The following is a 15,318-nucleotide window of genomic DNA, read 5'->3' on the forward strand; positions in this document are numbered from 1 at the left end:
CAGACAGCAGCATATTTCTTAGTTAGAAAAATCCACCCCTTAGAGAAGTCATGAGTCATCCACAACAGCAGTATTATATGCAATTTAATTTCTCTTTCTTAAAAAAAAAAAAGAGTGGTTACAAAGTTTAATTCAATTAAAAATGCGTTTTCAAACTGAAGAGCTGAAACCATTTGCTGCCTTACGTTACTTATAATTGCTCCTTTCCGCATTTTATTATACAAAGTTAATAAAAAATATTTCTGCTGCTGTACCTCACCAATGGCAGTGAAAAACCCCCCACCAACCACTCCAAGTACTATTACTCCTGAATGGTGAAAGATACTGACAGCAGTCACAGCACTAATGGAGGAAGGAGGCTGCGAGGAGAACAGCTGAATCCAACACACCTATGAGGAATCTGCAATGCACGAAATAAAAGGACCGGTCCCTTGCATCACCATCCAGCACAGCATCAATGTGCTAAGCTACACTGGATTCCAGCGACTCAGAGATTCTTTGTACTGTTGATACGGGAAGGGTTAATACTGCACCAATGCACAGGTTTTCCACAGTAGAAGTATGGGTAAAAGTTGTATATGTTTAGGTTTATAATATATTAAAGTAGTAAATCTCAAAAGTAGTGATTTCTTCATGTAAACACAGCTCTCATTGGAATGCCACTTGTAGCTTTTCATGGTCCATCCTCTGATATTTCAGATATTCTGTCTATTGATTTAAGAAGTTCAGCAACTAGCTGCAGCGATTCTGCTCCAGAAACCAACTGTCTGGAAGTACATGCACAGAAAGCAAGCATTAGCAGAGAAGGGGAGATACATAATTAGACCCAAAAAAAAGAGAAGGGAGGGATTTACATGCACCCCTTATTATATGAAATATGCTTAATGTAAGCCTTCTTAGCTAGGAGCCAGTTAGCCTGCACTTCAGCTTTCCCTACCCCCTGCCCTATCTACCCAAGGTAGGTACTTAATGTAACCTACAGTGAAATTGATCAGCTGCTTGTTGTTCAGCCTCTGCTCAATGCAGAAAGACCAAGTTAAAATGCACTAAGGTCAGTGGAAAGGTCTCAAGACAGTAGTTTGCACATAGTACAGGATTCTCATCAGGCCAAATGCTCTATTTGATATGTTTCTCTAAGATGGTGAACTTACTTTATTGAAGACTGAGAGTTGGTTATAACTGTGAGAAGATTCTGCAAGGCAACTTCTGCATTTTGTTTGACTGTGGCCAGACCAGCAGACTGGCCAGACTTCAATGCATCATTCTCTGTCTTGTAGTGCTTCAGCTGAACCTTGGAAAGAATTTAGTCCATCGTGGGCTAGTTTCTTACAGTGGCCACTTATTTTCTTCTACCAGGAGGCAGGAGAAACTAATACCAATACAGGTTTCCCTCGCTTTATGTTGTACATGTGTTCCTGGAAAATGACACATAACTCGGATTCGTATAAAGGGAACCCACTTTACAATATAACAAATAGGGATACATCCAAGACCTTCGCTGTACTGACCCCCTCAACTGTACTGATGTGGCATCATGCTGCTCCTAGGGCAGCTGCAGCTGCAGCTCCAGAAGCATGGGCACCAGGTGACCTGAGCAGCAGCCACAGGTGCCGTTGCTGGGCAGTGTCATGGCTCACAGCGCACTGCCAGGGCCAGACTGGTCCAGCACTGCAGCCCAGCCCAGGCACCACCACCTGGCTCAGCCCCTCACAAGTAATTTTCTTCCTCCACCTACAGTATCACTTCCACAATGCACCAAAAAAAGCAGCTGACTGCAGGCTTCCACCAGAGGAATTTCGTAAGATTGAATTTACCTCATATATAACGAATTTTTGGTATAAAAAGGGTCACTACAAAAGAATCAATTTGCACGTAAAGAACCTGCATAAAGCAAGGGAAACCTGTAAGTACTTTAGCCTTGGTTTTATGGGACTGACTCCACACCTGTGATTATTTCTCTGTGATCCCAAGCTATCCTGGTAAATTACCAGGTGGCAGCCGCAAAATCTGCTTTCCCAAATACATTGCTTCTACTTTCTCTTGCCCAGTTTTGAGGAAAAAAATTTTAGCAGAGAATTTCCAGTAGGCTAGAAATTAACATGGGGAAAGCTAGGATTCCAGGTGATTTAGGGTACTGTTTTCTCTTAATACAGGGCACTAAAATCTGTTCCAATGTAAAGGGTGCTTTGGGATTATAAAAGAAAGAGATTAACAAGAATTACAAGATTTGTATGCCTAACATCATGCAACTTGCTTCACCAACAGACTCGGATTTCCCAATTTGCAAGGAAGGAATACACCTGGAACAAGTTTAATGGTGTATTTAGAGCATCCTAGCAGGGTTAAGACTTCAGGGATGCTGCCATTTAACTCTTAACCTCACTTTGCTTTCAGTGAAAGCAAGAATCCTCCATAAAGATCCACAAAAATAAAGCGCATGCACTTTTTCCCCGCTATCCCTATTGTTACATGAAGCATGGACTGAACTTACACAAGAGACCCTTCAAAATGAGAACAGCTTCATACCTGAAGTACTGCATTTTCCTGCTTTAGCTTTGCAGCATACTTTTCAGCTTTCACTGCTCGCTTCTGGAATAGAAGAGGGGTTGCTTATACAGCAGCACAGCCAAGGATATGCTGGCACTTGCCAAATATAAAGCAGCTCCTGCCCTAGGGCATATGTTATCCAGCATGGCATGAACTAGTGATGGGGGAAGAGGTAACATACAAGTCACTGCAGATCAGCAAGTCACATGGTTTGTTAGTTACATGTGCTATTATTTCCTACTAATCTCTTCCCCACCTTCAGTTTGAGCCTTCAGGAAGGAAGCCACCTACTTTTAATTAAGTAAATGACTTGGCTTTTACCTTGCAGGCACTGCCTGTATTAAGTATTTGTAATTTGAACCTAGCCTGGGATGTATTTCAGGTATTTCCAGACCTCTGCATAGACGGAACAGATTTTACATCATTTGTATTAATTCTGCAAACACCTCTCCCTCAAGCAGCCCCAACATAACATTGGGATGCTTCTACGGTAAAATTTGGTGGCGTTATGCTGACATCTATGGCTTCAGAAGAATGCTTTGTTCCAAACTGGGTGAGTAAATGCATCACACTATGCTGTATCGGCCCCACCTGATGGAATTTTCCAACTTTTGTCAAAAAAGTTAGCCCATAAGATACTTCATGCAAGCGGACTATAAAGCTTGAAACTTTAGGGAGACACGTCAAGCACGCTTTATGAACTGCTGCACCCACTGCAACACACACAAGGATGAGCAATGTATGTGAATGTAACCAGTGAAGACAATTCTGAGTAATTTAACTGAGCTTGCTCAGGTATATGTTCTGAGCCTTTTCTTATAAAGCAGCAATGAATTGTTCAGAGGCATTTTGGAGGAAAGTTGCAGAGGTCAACCTAGAGCGTAGTCATACACTACAAATACATAAAGAAACATTTACGGTCATCAACTGGAGATTCTGTTCCACATGCTGGACCATGGCGTCTAGATCCTGGGCTTCCTTTTGCTCTTTAATCTTGTTCTCTTCTAGTTTTTTTTCAAGCTTCCTTACCCTTGTTGAAGAAGGAACATAATAAAAACACTCACTTGCATTTAGTACCATATTAGTGTTGCAGGTAACAAAATCCTAGTAAAAGACCAATATTTCTGTACATTCCTGGAATGCTAAGGGCTTCCAGTCGAGACAATTATTTCCAATGCATCACAAAAAGCCCATCTTCCAAGGGGCACAGTGAGGTCTCCAGGCTGCAGCTCAGGGGATTGGATTGTTTGACATCCATTAGCATTAATGGAAGTTACACAACCAAACCCCTGAATACTGTGTACAGAGCACTGCTGTTCATGGTCAGTGTATATCATGCAGCAAGTGACAGCTAACAATCCACTTCCATTAGAAGCTGAATTGCTGCAATATAAGAAGCAGGACAGAGCAAGCCAGGAAATCTATCATTAGCTCACTTGTGACCAGGGGAAATTCAAGCCTTCTACTGTCAGTTTTTTTAACATTTAACATACAACACCAACTATAAGCAAATTCTGTCTTTTTTTTTTTACCCCATTTGTGAGTTGCTTGAATCATACAATTAAAAGACAGGCCTAACTATGCAAAACACACTAACTTTTCTCCATTTTTTCTGTATACAAACCAAATGTGCTTATATTTTATTATTTAGTTTGCTTCAAATTTGTTTCAATAAACATTATTGCTGGAAGCAAACACCCAGACTCACTAATTTAAGAAAAAACACTGTCTTCACTGCAACTGTCCTGTAGTTTCCTTACTTGTCTACTTGAGCCTCGGAGAGGATCTGAAGCTGGCTAATCTTGCTCCTTAACTTGGCATTTTCTTCTTTTAGCTGCAAAAGAGTGTTTTTATTAGGTCCAATAACCTTCACACACAAGAACCACCCCCAGGTAAAGACTCCAAATCTCCCATTTCTACACCTGAAAACACTTTGGCCTCCTCCAAGCTTTTCCTCACAAAGCTCAGTATCTCCAGCTCTGTTTCACAAGGGGGCACAGAGAGATGAAGAGAAACAGGTGCAAGGCTGGATAGAGATTGTACTGGCAGCCCTTACAATCTATCAATTTGTGACCCAATACTCATTTAACGCAAGCAGCAAATGAATTTGGTGGAGCACTGAGTACTATGCATCCTAATTATACTGCAAAGATAGAGGCAGCCTGTCTGAACATCGTGCACAGACCAACACAGGGATGCTTCAAAAGCCTTTATAGGAAGCCCCCAGAAAAAACAGGACTGTTGCATGTTCACATCCTACTGAAAACTTGTGACGCTGCAGGGACCCAGGCATTCACGCAGGTCAGGAGAAAGCCTGCACTTGTAACAACACAGGAAAAGGGATCGGGCTGTCTGCCTACCCACCTGCATCGCACAGCAGCAGAGGGCGGATGCTGAAGGGGAGAGCGAACGGGGTCTGACCTGGGTTTTTTTTTTACCCCGTTCCTCTCACCTGCAGTCTCCGGTATTTAAGGTCTCGAAAGCTGATTCAGAAGCTGCGGCCCCTCCTCCCCCTCTGCCGGCCTCAGGTAGCCGGCGAGTGCCTGGTACTGGTGTGCGGGGGGGGTTTAAACATACACACACACCGTGTCATGTATGTACGTGTGTATACACCTCCCTCCCCAACATGCATGTGCACACACGCATTCATAAATGCACATTTCCCCTGACATGCATAGGAAGGTTGTGTGTGCACTTGTATGTATACACACACAACTCCCATGTATGTGCGCACGCACACTCCCCCGATGCACACAGACACACACTGACATACAAGTGCATACGCAACCCCCCCACGTGCGTCTATACATTCCCCCAACATACATGTGCACCTGCAACATGTGCACACACGTAGACACTCCCTGACATACAAGTACACACAACCCCCATATCTGTATACACACAACCTGCCCAATGTGTGCACCCCATGCATGTGTGCACACACAGACATACAAGTGCACCCCGTGCATGTGTGCACACACAGACATACAAGTGCACCCCGTGCATGTGTGCACACACATGTAGACACCACCCCGATGTACAAGCGCACACACAACCCACTCAACCCACTCCCCCGAGCATCTATACACACATCACACCCCTCCGTGTATCTACACTCGCACACACGACTGACCTCCCCGTAGGCGGGCGGAGGCAGCGGGAAGCTGAGGTCGGGCAGGGAGTCCCCGCGGGGCAGGCACCGGGCAGGGCGGGCGGCAGGGCCGGGGGACGAGGCGCTGCCGACGCGGGCCCCGAGCGCATCCTCCTCCTCGGCCGACGGCTGGTAGCTCGCGCTCCACTCCCCGTCCTCCTCCTCGTCCTCCCCCGAGGACACCGACGCGTCCCGCTGCGGCTCCCAGGCGCGGCCGGGCCGCGGGTCGGCGAAGAAGGGCTCTGCGAAGGCCCGGCTCCGCGCCAAGCGTTCCTGCGGGACGCGGGACGTCAACTCCCGGCCGCGCCTCGCCCCCCCGCCCCCAAGCCCGGTGCGGCCCGCGGTACCTGCGAGCCGCGGCTCTGGCTGCGCAGGAACTCGCAGAAGGAGAAGGGATTACGCTCAACCTCAGGCCCAGCCTCTCCGCCGCGGGCCGCCATCACCGACCCCGCTCACGTCAGCACGCTCCGCCCCCAAGCGGCTAGCCAACCACCGCCCTCCCCCGGTGCGCCCCAATCAGCGGGTCCGGCGAAGCTACGCGCTTCCCGTGCCGGGCGGAAGTGGGCGGCAAGATGGCGGCCAACATGGTACGGCTGCGAGCCGGCGCGTGGGGCCCAGTGCGGAGGTGAGTCCCGATCCCCGCGATCCCTGCCGCGTCCCGCCCCCCGGAGCCCTGACCCGCCTCCTCCCCCGCAGGTCGGGGCTGGCGGTCTACAGGCAGTTCAGCAGCGGTGGCGCCGGCGGCGGCTACCCGGGCGTGCCCCTCACGCAACCGCTGCCCGGCCTGCCCGCGCCCGCCTTCGCCGCCGTGGACGGGCAGGAGAAGTTCGAGACGCGGGTGACGGCGCTGGACGGCGGGCTGCGCGTGGCCTCGCAGAACAAGTTTGGGCAGTTCTGCACCGTCGGGGGTACGTGGCTGTAAAACGTACGTGTTACATGTATAGCGCGGCTGGCTGGTGGATCGCGCCATAAATGGAGACTAGGCATTCATGCCACATGAGGGTTGTGGGATATAGTTAGGGGGACACGTCTAATTAACTACCACAAGTTAATTAAGCTTTGCAGAGCTGCGTTTGGTGCATGACATCCTGCTGCAAGGCGCGGGAGTGTAACAGCTGCTATGAGTTTGAGGTGCCGATTTGTGTGTTTGGACAAGACTCGAGTCGGGCAGTGCTGTAACACGTCACTTGTCAGTCAGATCCATAGCGATCTAGTGGAGTTCAGTATTCAGTGTCATCTGCTGTGCTTCAGTTCTCCTGGTTTAAAATGAGAGGTGTTTGCTTGTATACACTCTTGTAAAATCAGCAAATGGTACCAATAGATACTAATATGTTTGCTCTTCGTATCAGTTCTTATAAATTCCGGATCAAGACATGAAACCAAGTACCTCAGTGGCATTTCACACTTCTTGGAAAAGCTGGCTTTCTCTGTAAGTACTGTGCCTGCCAAGGAAAAAGTCCCAACACTTTTTGTTTAAATCTCTTCAAAGACTATTCAGTTGTTTTTGCAGCCATAATTCTTTTCAGAAGGCCAGATTCTGTTTTCCTGTCAACTTCAGGATTACAAGTGCAGGTTCTACCTAGTTACCTTCAAGTAAAGGAAGGAAGGAAGGAAAGGGTGCTTCCTTGTCCCCAGTCACATTAATGCATGAGAGATGCACATGCTTAATCTCTTACCTTAATTTCTTCTTAGTCAACAGCCCAGTTTGGCAGCAAAGATGAAATACTCCTCACCTTGGAAAAACATGGAGGCATTTGTGACTGTCAGGCATCAAGGTACAATTCTAACTCTCCCTTATCCCATGCACAAACGGTTGTCAGGATAAGTTACAGTGATGCAGTGTGACTGAACTTCTGCCTTTTCTGTGCCGTCACAATGATGATCTGTTTTTGAACAGCATATGTCCCGTTTGTGGCAAATTGGTGGAAGGATGCAAGAGTGAACATGGAAACAGTGACAAACCCTAGCCCTTGATCTAAGCACTGAGCAGATATTGCTGGACTAACCGCATCTGCTAATTTCATGAAGTGCAATTGCCATATGTTTGTTATTACATTCATATACTGATTGCAAAACACATCTGTTTGCGTTGCAGGGACACCACCATGTATGCCGTTTCAGCTGAGGCCAAGGGTCTGGACACCGTGGTCAATTTACTGGCTGATGTTGTGCTACAGCCCAGGTTATCAGGTATGGGAGTGTTAGTTGCTGCGTCAGGCAAGGAGCCCAAACGACTGCGGGACAAGGCAGTTCTAGAATCCTTGTTCATTAAGTCACAACGATGTAAAAAAATTACACAATTATTGCCATGTTGGAGCAATGGCACAAACAGTCCATTGTTGCAGATGGAAAATTAGTACAAATACAAACTGGTTGCTTACGAGACTGGCCAGTCTTTAACATTCATTGCCACTTCATTCAGAAAAGGAGATGGGCTGGGTATTGTTTTGGACTCTGCTTCATTCTGCGAAGATGAACTGAGAGGCTTCTGCACTCAGACAGCTCCCTTTTGTAAACATAGGAAGGGAGGGGATCTCCTTGGACCCTGAGTTTGGTCCCTTGGTATGGTAGTCTCTCCCTTAGATTATCAAGCCCCGTCTCAGAACCACTTTCAGTTGGCAGGTTGTTACCGTCAACCTTAAAGCTTTACTTGCTTACACAAGCTTTACTCTTATTGCACCATACTTTGGGGCAGGGGCAGTACCTTGGAGAATTCCTCGCTGTCTGACCCAATGGTCTTGTACAGCAGAGCCCCAAGAGGTTGTTCCTTTCCTGGTGGTACATAGTCTTTGTTTCCTTTGTTGCTGTAGATGAAGAAATCGAGATGACTCGATTGGCCATTCGGTTTGAGCTGGAAGATCTGAATATGAGACCTGATCCAGAGCCTCTGCTCACAGAGATGATTCATGCGGTAAGCTAATGGGGGGTGATATCTTGACATGCTGCGACTTGCAAAACATTCCTTTTCTCAGGATTAATTTTGGTGACAATTTGCACCTGCTTAGGGAACAGATTAAATGATGCTGGGCTAGAATTGAGGGAGCATGCTGCTGCTGACATCTCTATTTAAGCCCTCAATCTCCCACGTATAGTGAATACATTGGACTCAAAAGGACACTGGGTTTTGGAGCCTGAAAGTCCAGGCAGAGAAAGCATTTCATACCTAAAACTTAACTACTTATAACCAGCTCTCCAATTACAGCTGCTATCTTTTATTTTGTTGCAAGTGAAATAACACTTGGTTTGTCCTTTCTTGCTGTATCTCTGTTACTGCTAGAGGATGGAGCATTGCTTAAATGCAAAAGGGCAAAGGAAAGCTCAGATCATATTTTTTTTGGGAGAACAAGCATCCTTTTTTTTAAACTAAATGTGCTTGTATGTTAATCCTAATAGGCTGCATACAGGGATAACACTGTGGGGCTCAACAGATTCTGCCCTGTGGAAAACATTGAGAAAATGGATCGGAAGATCCTCCACTCTTACCTGAAGAACTACTATACGCCTGACAGAATGGTGCTGGCAGGGGTCGGGATCGAGCATGAGCAGTTGGTAGAGTGTGCCAAGAAGTACCTGCTGGGAGTAAATCCAGTTTGGGGCAGTGCCAAATCCAAGGACATCGACAGATCAGTTGCACAGTACACGGGAGGAATCATCAAGGTAAAACTAAAAGGCAGAGTCAATCCATGCCTGGGCTGGATCTTCTGTTACATTAAAGAAGTAGATGTGGACATCCTCAAGCTGAATTCCTTACAGGTTCTCATTTACACAGAGGCACTTGGAAACTCAAAGGCAGCAGCCTGAATATCTGCAAAAGCTGAGTACCAGCTGCAGTGTCCATCTAAGCAGGCAGTTGCCCATCTTGTCTACAGAGGTCCTGGTTTATGGATATGCAGTAGAATTATTGTGCACCCAGGGTGGCTGCCTGACAGTATGAGAGCAGGGCTGGATTTCTGTAACTCCTCAGGCCAAGGTTCACAGGCATAATTCAGGCCTAATTTTCCCCTTCCCCTGGCAGGTTGAAAAAGACATGTCAAATGTGAGCCTGGGCCCTACTCCAATCCCTGAGCTGACCCACATCATGATTGGGCTGGAAAGTTGCTCATTTTTGGTAAGTGCTCCCCCAGAACTTCCTGCTGTAGCTGCAGATGCCCCTCTTTTTGTTTCAGCCTTGTTGTTCATGGTATAACTCTCAATGCAAGCAAAAAGGAGCTCTTTCAACAGTGTTCTGCTGGGAAGGCGGAGTCTGCTGTATTCAGAAATGAGCTGGCTGACTTTTCGCCACACATGACGATTTTGCACGGCTTCCCATGTTCACCAGGGACTTTCCTCTTTTCTTTCTTTCACGTAACGTTTGAGTGTTGTCAGTTCTGTGCTGAGTGTGCACTGTAGTGACTGCCTCTGTTGTCATGACTCAGGAGGATGACTTCATTCCTTTTGCTGTGTTAAACATGATGATGGGAGGAGGCGGCTCCTTTTCTGCTGGAGGGCCTGGCAAAGGCATGTTCACACGTCTGTATCTCAACGTACTTAACAGGTTTGTTAGTTTCCTCTTTCAAGGAAAGGCTGAAAGTTTTTTCCCTCTCTGTGATGGGTCTGCACAGAAAGCCTCATCTTTGGCAAGCCAAAGTTAGTCCATTTTTTCCATCAGCAGTTGCTCTCTTGGAGGTGGATGTAGCTTAAGTCTGGAGCTAAACTGGAGAAGGGGACCAGGAATCCTGCCTTCTGTACCCAGTCCAGCCCTCAACTGGTGGGGGAAGGAGGAGATCTCACAAACTAGCCATTTGGTGCAGTTGTCCAGCACACTGTCACTCTACAGAAGTAGGTCCCTTCTGCAGAAGTAGAAGGGAAGAAAGTAAAAGACAGACCTGCAGGTAGCAAAGTTTTGGGGGAAATGAAAGGGAGATGTTCATGATGGGAACTGGTCATTCCCATCCATGCCTTTTGGAATTGCTGTTTCTCAGGCTGATGACCCTGTTGCATTCAGAGAGGTAACAGGCTCATTCGCTTTTTGTTTCTCTGACACTTACACCTGTATATTCTTGTGCTCATAGGCACCACTGGATGTATAATGCAACCTCCTACCATCACAGTTACGAGGATACTGGCCTTCTATGCATTCATGCTAGTGCAGATCCTAAACAGGTACAAAGTTCTCTTGTATTCCATGACCTATATCCATAAACAACAGCTGCAGGATTTAATTGCTGACAGAGCAGCTCTTGTCATATCACTGCCAAGAGGTTGCTTATTGGTTCTATACATGGTGGGGAACTGAAAGTCATCAGGACCTGCAATCTGTGACATGAGGGCTGGAGCTTTCACAACTCCCAGTATACATCAATTCACACGTCTTGCACAACACTAGTATAGCTCAGGCAGGCATCCCATTTTCTCACAGAGTTGACTAATCACATATTGGGAAGAGAGGCCTATGTATCCTCAAATGGCCACTGCTGCTGCAAACAAATTCCATAAATAGCTGGAGTGCTCTGCATCAGAAAGCTGAAGTCCCATCCTGCTTGACAGGAACTGCCTTGATGTGGCACCAACATGTGCCCATGCAGGGCTGCAGTTAGGACCCTGTGTATTACAGGAGGTAGACAGTAGCAGTTCAGGTGCTGCTGATTGCCAGGCACTCGCTACAGAACCATCTCAAAGACAAGGAGCAGATGTGAGGATGGTTTTCTTTCTAAAACTCTTGTTTTTCCAGGTCCGAGAAATGGTTGAAATCCTTACGAAGGAGTTTGTTTTAATGTCAGGAACAGTGGGAGAGGTAAGATGCCTGGCCACAGAAATATTACATGACCCAGCTTGACACCATTTGTGCCTAGAAGAGTCTCCCGACTAGCTCACCAAGCACCTTCCTTTCCCTCTGCAACCTCTGCAGATCGGTTCCTACTGGAAAGCACAGTGCAAACTCCAGAGCTCACCTGGAGCAGGATGTGTGCCGACTCCAGGCCTTCCTTCTGGTCATTCTGGAGGGTGGTGGGGTGGTACAGCACAAAGAATAGTTGCTAGTCCCAAGACCAAACCAACATGGTCAATGGTTTTTCCTGGTGATGTGCAGGTAGAACTTGAGCGAGCAAAGACCCAGCTGAAATCCATGCTGATGATGAACCTGGAATCACGGCCGGTTATCTTTGAGGATGTAGGAAGGCAAGTGCTGGCCACAAGCACAAGAAAGCTACCTCATGAGCTCTGTGATCTCATCAGTGAGTACAACCTGCTGCTTCGCATTCACTGCATCATGCTGTATTGGTACTCAGGTGGCAATTGCAGCTTCCAACCTGCTGACAGCTGTCTCTTGAAAGCAAGGGTAGGATAAATGGTAGATCCTTTACACTTTTGCTAAAACTTCTCAGTCTGGTGAAGCTCCTCCTTGCTCTTGGACCCTATAGTTTCATAGTTTCATAGTAGCTAGAGTCGGAAGGGACCTAGGTAGATCATCTAGTCCGACCCCCTGCCTTAGCAGGAAAGAGCACCGGGGTCAGATGACCCCGGCAAGGTGCTCATCTAACTTCCTTTTAAAAATCCCCAGGCTAGGAGCCTGCACCACTTCCCCTGGAAGCTGGTTCCAGGCCCTAGCCGCCCTGACTGTGAAGTAGCGCCTCCTAATATCTAATCTAAACTTACCCTCCGCCAGTTTGTGACCGTTATTCCTGGTCGCTCCTGGCAGCGCACGGGGGAACAGGGACTCCCCCAATACCTGCTGATCCCCCCTGACCAGTTTGTAGCAGGCCACAAGGTCCCCCCTTAACCTTCTCTTGTGGAGGCTAAACAGGTTCAGGTCCCGTAGCCTCTCCTCATGAGGCCTGCCCTGCTGATCCCTGATCATACGAGTGGCCCTCCTCTGAACTCTTTCCATATTGTCCACGTCCCTCTTGAAGTGTGGCGCCCAGAACTGGATGCAGTAGTCCAGCTGCGGCCTGACCAGTGCCGCATAGAGGGGGAGGATCACCTCCCTGGACCTGCTCGAGATGCATCTGTGGATGCATGACAGGGTACGGTTGGCCTTCTTGACTGCCTCCCCACACTGCCGGCCCATGTTCATCGTGGAGTCAATGACGACTCCAAGATCCTTTTCCGTCTCCGTGCTGGCAAGAGGGGAGTTCCCCAACCTGTAAGTGTGGTGCCGGTTCTTCCTCCCCATGTGCAACACCTTGCACTTATCAGTGTTATCCTAGCCTGTGGGAGATTTCAAGGTAAGGGGCACCTATTGCTGAAGGCATGCAGAGTGTATACAGACTGTGTAGTGATGCAGTCAGTTCCAAATCTCACTAACATTGACCCAAAAAATGTCCATTGACTTCAAAGTTAGGTCTTTAACGCCTGACTGAAAGCTTGGCAGTCCCAACTCTGATGCAGACATTTTTCTGTGGCCTTGGTCAGATCGCCTAATGATGGATTATCGGTTTTCTCCATTAAACCTTTCTGGCTCTGTGCGCCATTGGTAAGATCATTTGATGTCTATAAACCCAGTCTGTGGTACTTCCTGCCATCTGTCTAAAGCATCTGTAAACCAAGCAAAGCTTAAAAGGGAAACCAGCCACTTGACTATCTTAAGACTCTCATCCAGTACTCTAGAAGTGCTGTTTGTCACTGTTTACAGTGCAGTGCTGATGACTCTTGCTTGTATCTGCAGATAACGTGAAAGCCAGTGACATCAAGAGGGTGGTCACGAAAATGCTTCGGAACAAACCAGCAGTGGCTGCGCTGGGAGACTTGACGGAATTGCCCACATATGAGCACATTCAAGCAGCGCTTTCCAGTAAGGACGGGCAACTCCCCCGGATGTATCGCCTCTTCCGGTAAAGCAGCAATCCCTATGTGCCGTCCAGAATGAGAGACTTGCCAGTATCTGAACACAACATTGACTGGATTATAATATCACTGCAAAAACCAATGATTTCTGTGTATCCTGTGCCATACAGGATTTCTCTGTAGCTGAACTAGACTTGCATCATATCTTCTGAATGGGAGGCACTTGTGATGGTGAGGGTGGACAGGCCCATCCTGATGCTTTGGCCAGCAGAATAAATAACTGCAGAAGGTAGGACATGCTGGACTTTCCCTTGGCACCATGAATTGAATGTGGCAGCGGAGCGAGCAGTAACCACCAACATAAAACTGCTGCCAGGAGCAGAGAAAAACATTCAGAGAACTGTTTCCTCATCCAGCTTGAACGCTGATGGTTATAACTCCAAATCTTTGGCCCTCCTTGGTAAAGAATTAGATTTTGGTAGAGTTATATTTCATGGTTGGGTTGGCTCCAGTCACACCTGTTTTCCCATTCAAAGTCTGTGTCACAGGGAGATGAAAGGGCTGTTCTACGTACTATTCATCTAACATTTCCTGGTCCAGAAGATACTTACAGCTATAATGAAGCTGAACAGCTGATTCTAGAAAAATTTGTCCCTGTAACAGTCTGCTGAGTTCCCCCTTCCATTGTAGATATCAGCTGCTGTTGTAAAACCTTGCCATATTGGTGATCGTTTCTGCAGTCTTGTTTGAGTAGGTGGCATCAGGAGTACCTTGTTTCACTGTACCATTCTGTCTCCACTTACACTGGTCATGCCGAACGTTTCCATAAAGGGTGAAGTCTTGTAGATGCTTCATATAGAATTATGTTGACCTTGCAGTGTAACTAATAGGTTCTTGAGACACGTCTGCATAAGGAGAACTTTCCCAATCGCTGTTTTTGAATAACCCCATACATGGGCATGCTTATCCTGGAATAAGTGTTCTTGTTTAGCTTATTTTATTTTAAAAGCAGATTATGGGAACAGGAATAAAGCATTTGTATTCCAGGATTAGCCTGTCCACACAGTCATTCAGAAACAGCCATGTATGTTTCACACAGATTAACTGTTAAGGATGGACAGGCTTTTTTACCAACGGAGAACTGGCCTCTACTACACTATCTGCTTCCACAGGAAAAATTAAGATGAATTAAGTAAAGAAGTGATGACTTGTGTAAGTCAGTGTTTTAGGAGACATCATTTTACAGAAAAACATGAGTGCAGTAGTAACAAGTTTAAGCAAACTTCTCTACACGTATGAAGAACCATCAATTAAAGGGGGAGCTGTAATACCAGACATTATACAGTCATCTGGCACATCTAGGCATTGTTATTCAGACAATTCAGGTGCTGCTGGGTAATCAACTTAGTGCATAAATGAACAGTGGTCAGCCCGGGAGTAGAACACTCATTGGCAGCTTCTCTCTGCTTCCTCCATGCAGCACCAATCAAATGACTGGAAGTCATACAACTCACGCCATACAGAATTGTCCCACCATGTTGCTGTTGAAAAATTAAGCTTTCACTGGAACAAACAGTTTGATCAATTCCCAGCCTTGTCCTGTCAGTTGTGGTGCACATCTTTGTAAAGGAAATAAAGACTTTAAATTGAGCAGTGTAAGTAGTGACCGAGGAAACTGATTGTTGCAGTTTAGACAGTCTGCCAATGACTCCTGAGAAGAGCTGGCTAAACAGATCATTGCTTGGAGGCACTTGATTTAGGTAATCCATAAATACACCCTGCAGGCAGAAATTTGCACAGCTGAGGTAGGATGAGGCAATCTGCCCCAGGCCATGGAGAAGGCAGTCACATGCCACTGC

General features: G+C 46.9%; 2 protein-coding genes across 5 annotated transcripts; one reads left to right on the plus strand and one right to left on the minus strand.

Moving 5' to 3' along the window:
* Positions 1-70: 70 nt before the first annotated feature.
* Positions 71-6,202, minus strand: ENTR1 (endosome associated trafficking regulator 1). 4 transcript variants are annotated; one of them, XM_090021201.1, is made up of 7 exons: positions 6,046-6,202; positions 5,681-5,971; positions 4,308-4,381; positions 3,466-3,577; positions 2,527-2,589; positions 1,152-1,285; positions 71-767 (listed from the first exon to the last, which is right to left on the minus strand). In XM_090021201.1, exons 1-7 carry the CDS (start codon positions 6,136-6,138, stop codon positions 674-676), a joined length of 861 nt encoding a protein of 286 aa, XP_089877327.1. In that variant the 5' UTR covers positions 6,139-6,202; the 3' UTR covers positions 71-673. The 4 variants fall into 4 exon arrangements, with proteins under 4 accessions (XP_089877327.1, XP_089877326.1, XP_089877330.1 ...); XM_090021200.1 differs by having other exon boundaries at positions 1,152-1,291; XM_090021202.1 differs by lacking the exon at positions 71-767 and having other exon boundaries at positions 1,155-1,415.
* PMPCA (peptidase, mitochondrial processing subunit alpha) lies at positions 6,172-14,304 on the plus strand. Its single transcript, XM_090021199.1, has 13 exons — positions 6,172-6,323; positions 6,395-6,606; positions 7,048-7,127; positions 7,391-7,473; positions 7,794-7,888; positions 8,509-8,609; positions 9,092-9,355; positions 9,714-9,806; positions 10,114-10,232; positions 10,750-10,840; positions 11,409-11,471; positions 11,766-11,910; positions 13,341-14,304. Exons 1-13 carry the CDS (start codon positions 6,271-6,273, stop codon positions 13,508-13,510), a joined length of 1,569 nt encoding a protein of 522 aa, XP_089877325.1. The 5' UTR covers positions 6,172-6,270; the 3' UTR covers positions 13,511-14,304.
* Positions 14,305-15,318: the final 1,014 nt, after the last annotated feature.

This window comes from Crocodylus siamensis, chromosome 11 (genome assembly GCF_052110815.1).
Source record: "Crocodylus siamensis isolate JL-2025a chromosome 11, ASM5211081v1, whole genome shotgun sequence".
Lineage (NCBI taxonomy): Eukaryota > Metazoa > Chordata > Crocodylia > Crocodylidae > Crocodylus > Crocodylus siamensis.

Excerpts from the sequence above, each read along its gene's own strand:
- ENTR1 (XM_090021200.1), bottom strand. The coding sequence starts at position 6,138 with ATGGCGGCCCGCGGCGGAGAGGCTGGGCCTGAGGTTGAGCGTAATCCC. Across the intron at positions 4,382-5,680 it reads CTCCGCCCGCCTACGGGGAG|CTAAAAGAAGAAAATGCCAA; the intron begins GTCAGTCGTGTG and ends ACTCTTTTGCAG. Across the intron at positions 3,578-4,307 it reads TCCGAGGCTCAAGTAGACAA|GGTAAGGAAGCTTGAAAAAA; the intron begins GTAAGGAAACTA and ends TTCTTCAACAAG.
- PMPCA (XM_090021199.1), top strand. The coding sequence starts at position 6,271 with ATGGCGGCCAACATGGTACGGCTGCGAGCCGGCGCGTGGGGCCCAGTG. Across the intron at positions 6,607-7,047 it reads GCAGTTCTGCACCGTCGGGG|TTCTTATAAATTCCGGATCA; the intron begins GTACGTGGCTGT and ends TCTTCGTATCAG. Across the intron at positions 9,356-9,713 it reads ACACGGGAGGAATCATCAAG|GTTGAAAAAGACATGTCAAA; the intron begins GTAAAACTAAAA and ends TTCCCCTGGCAG.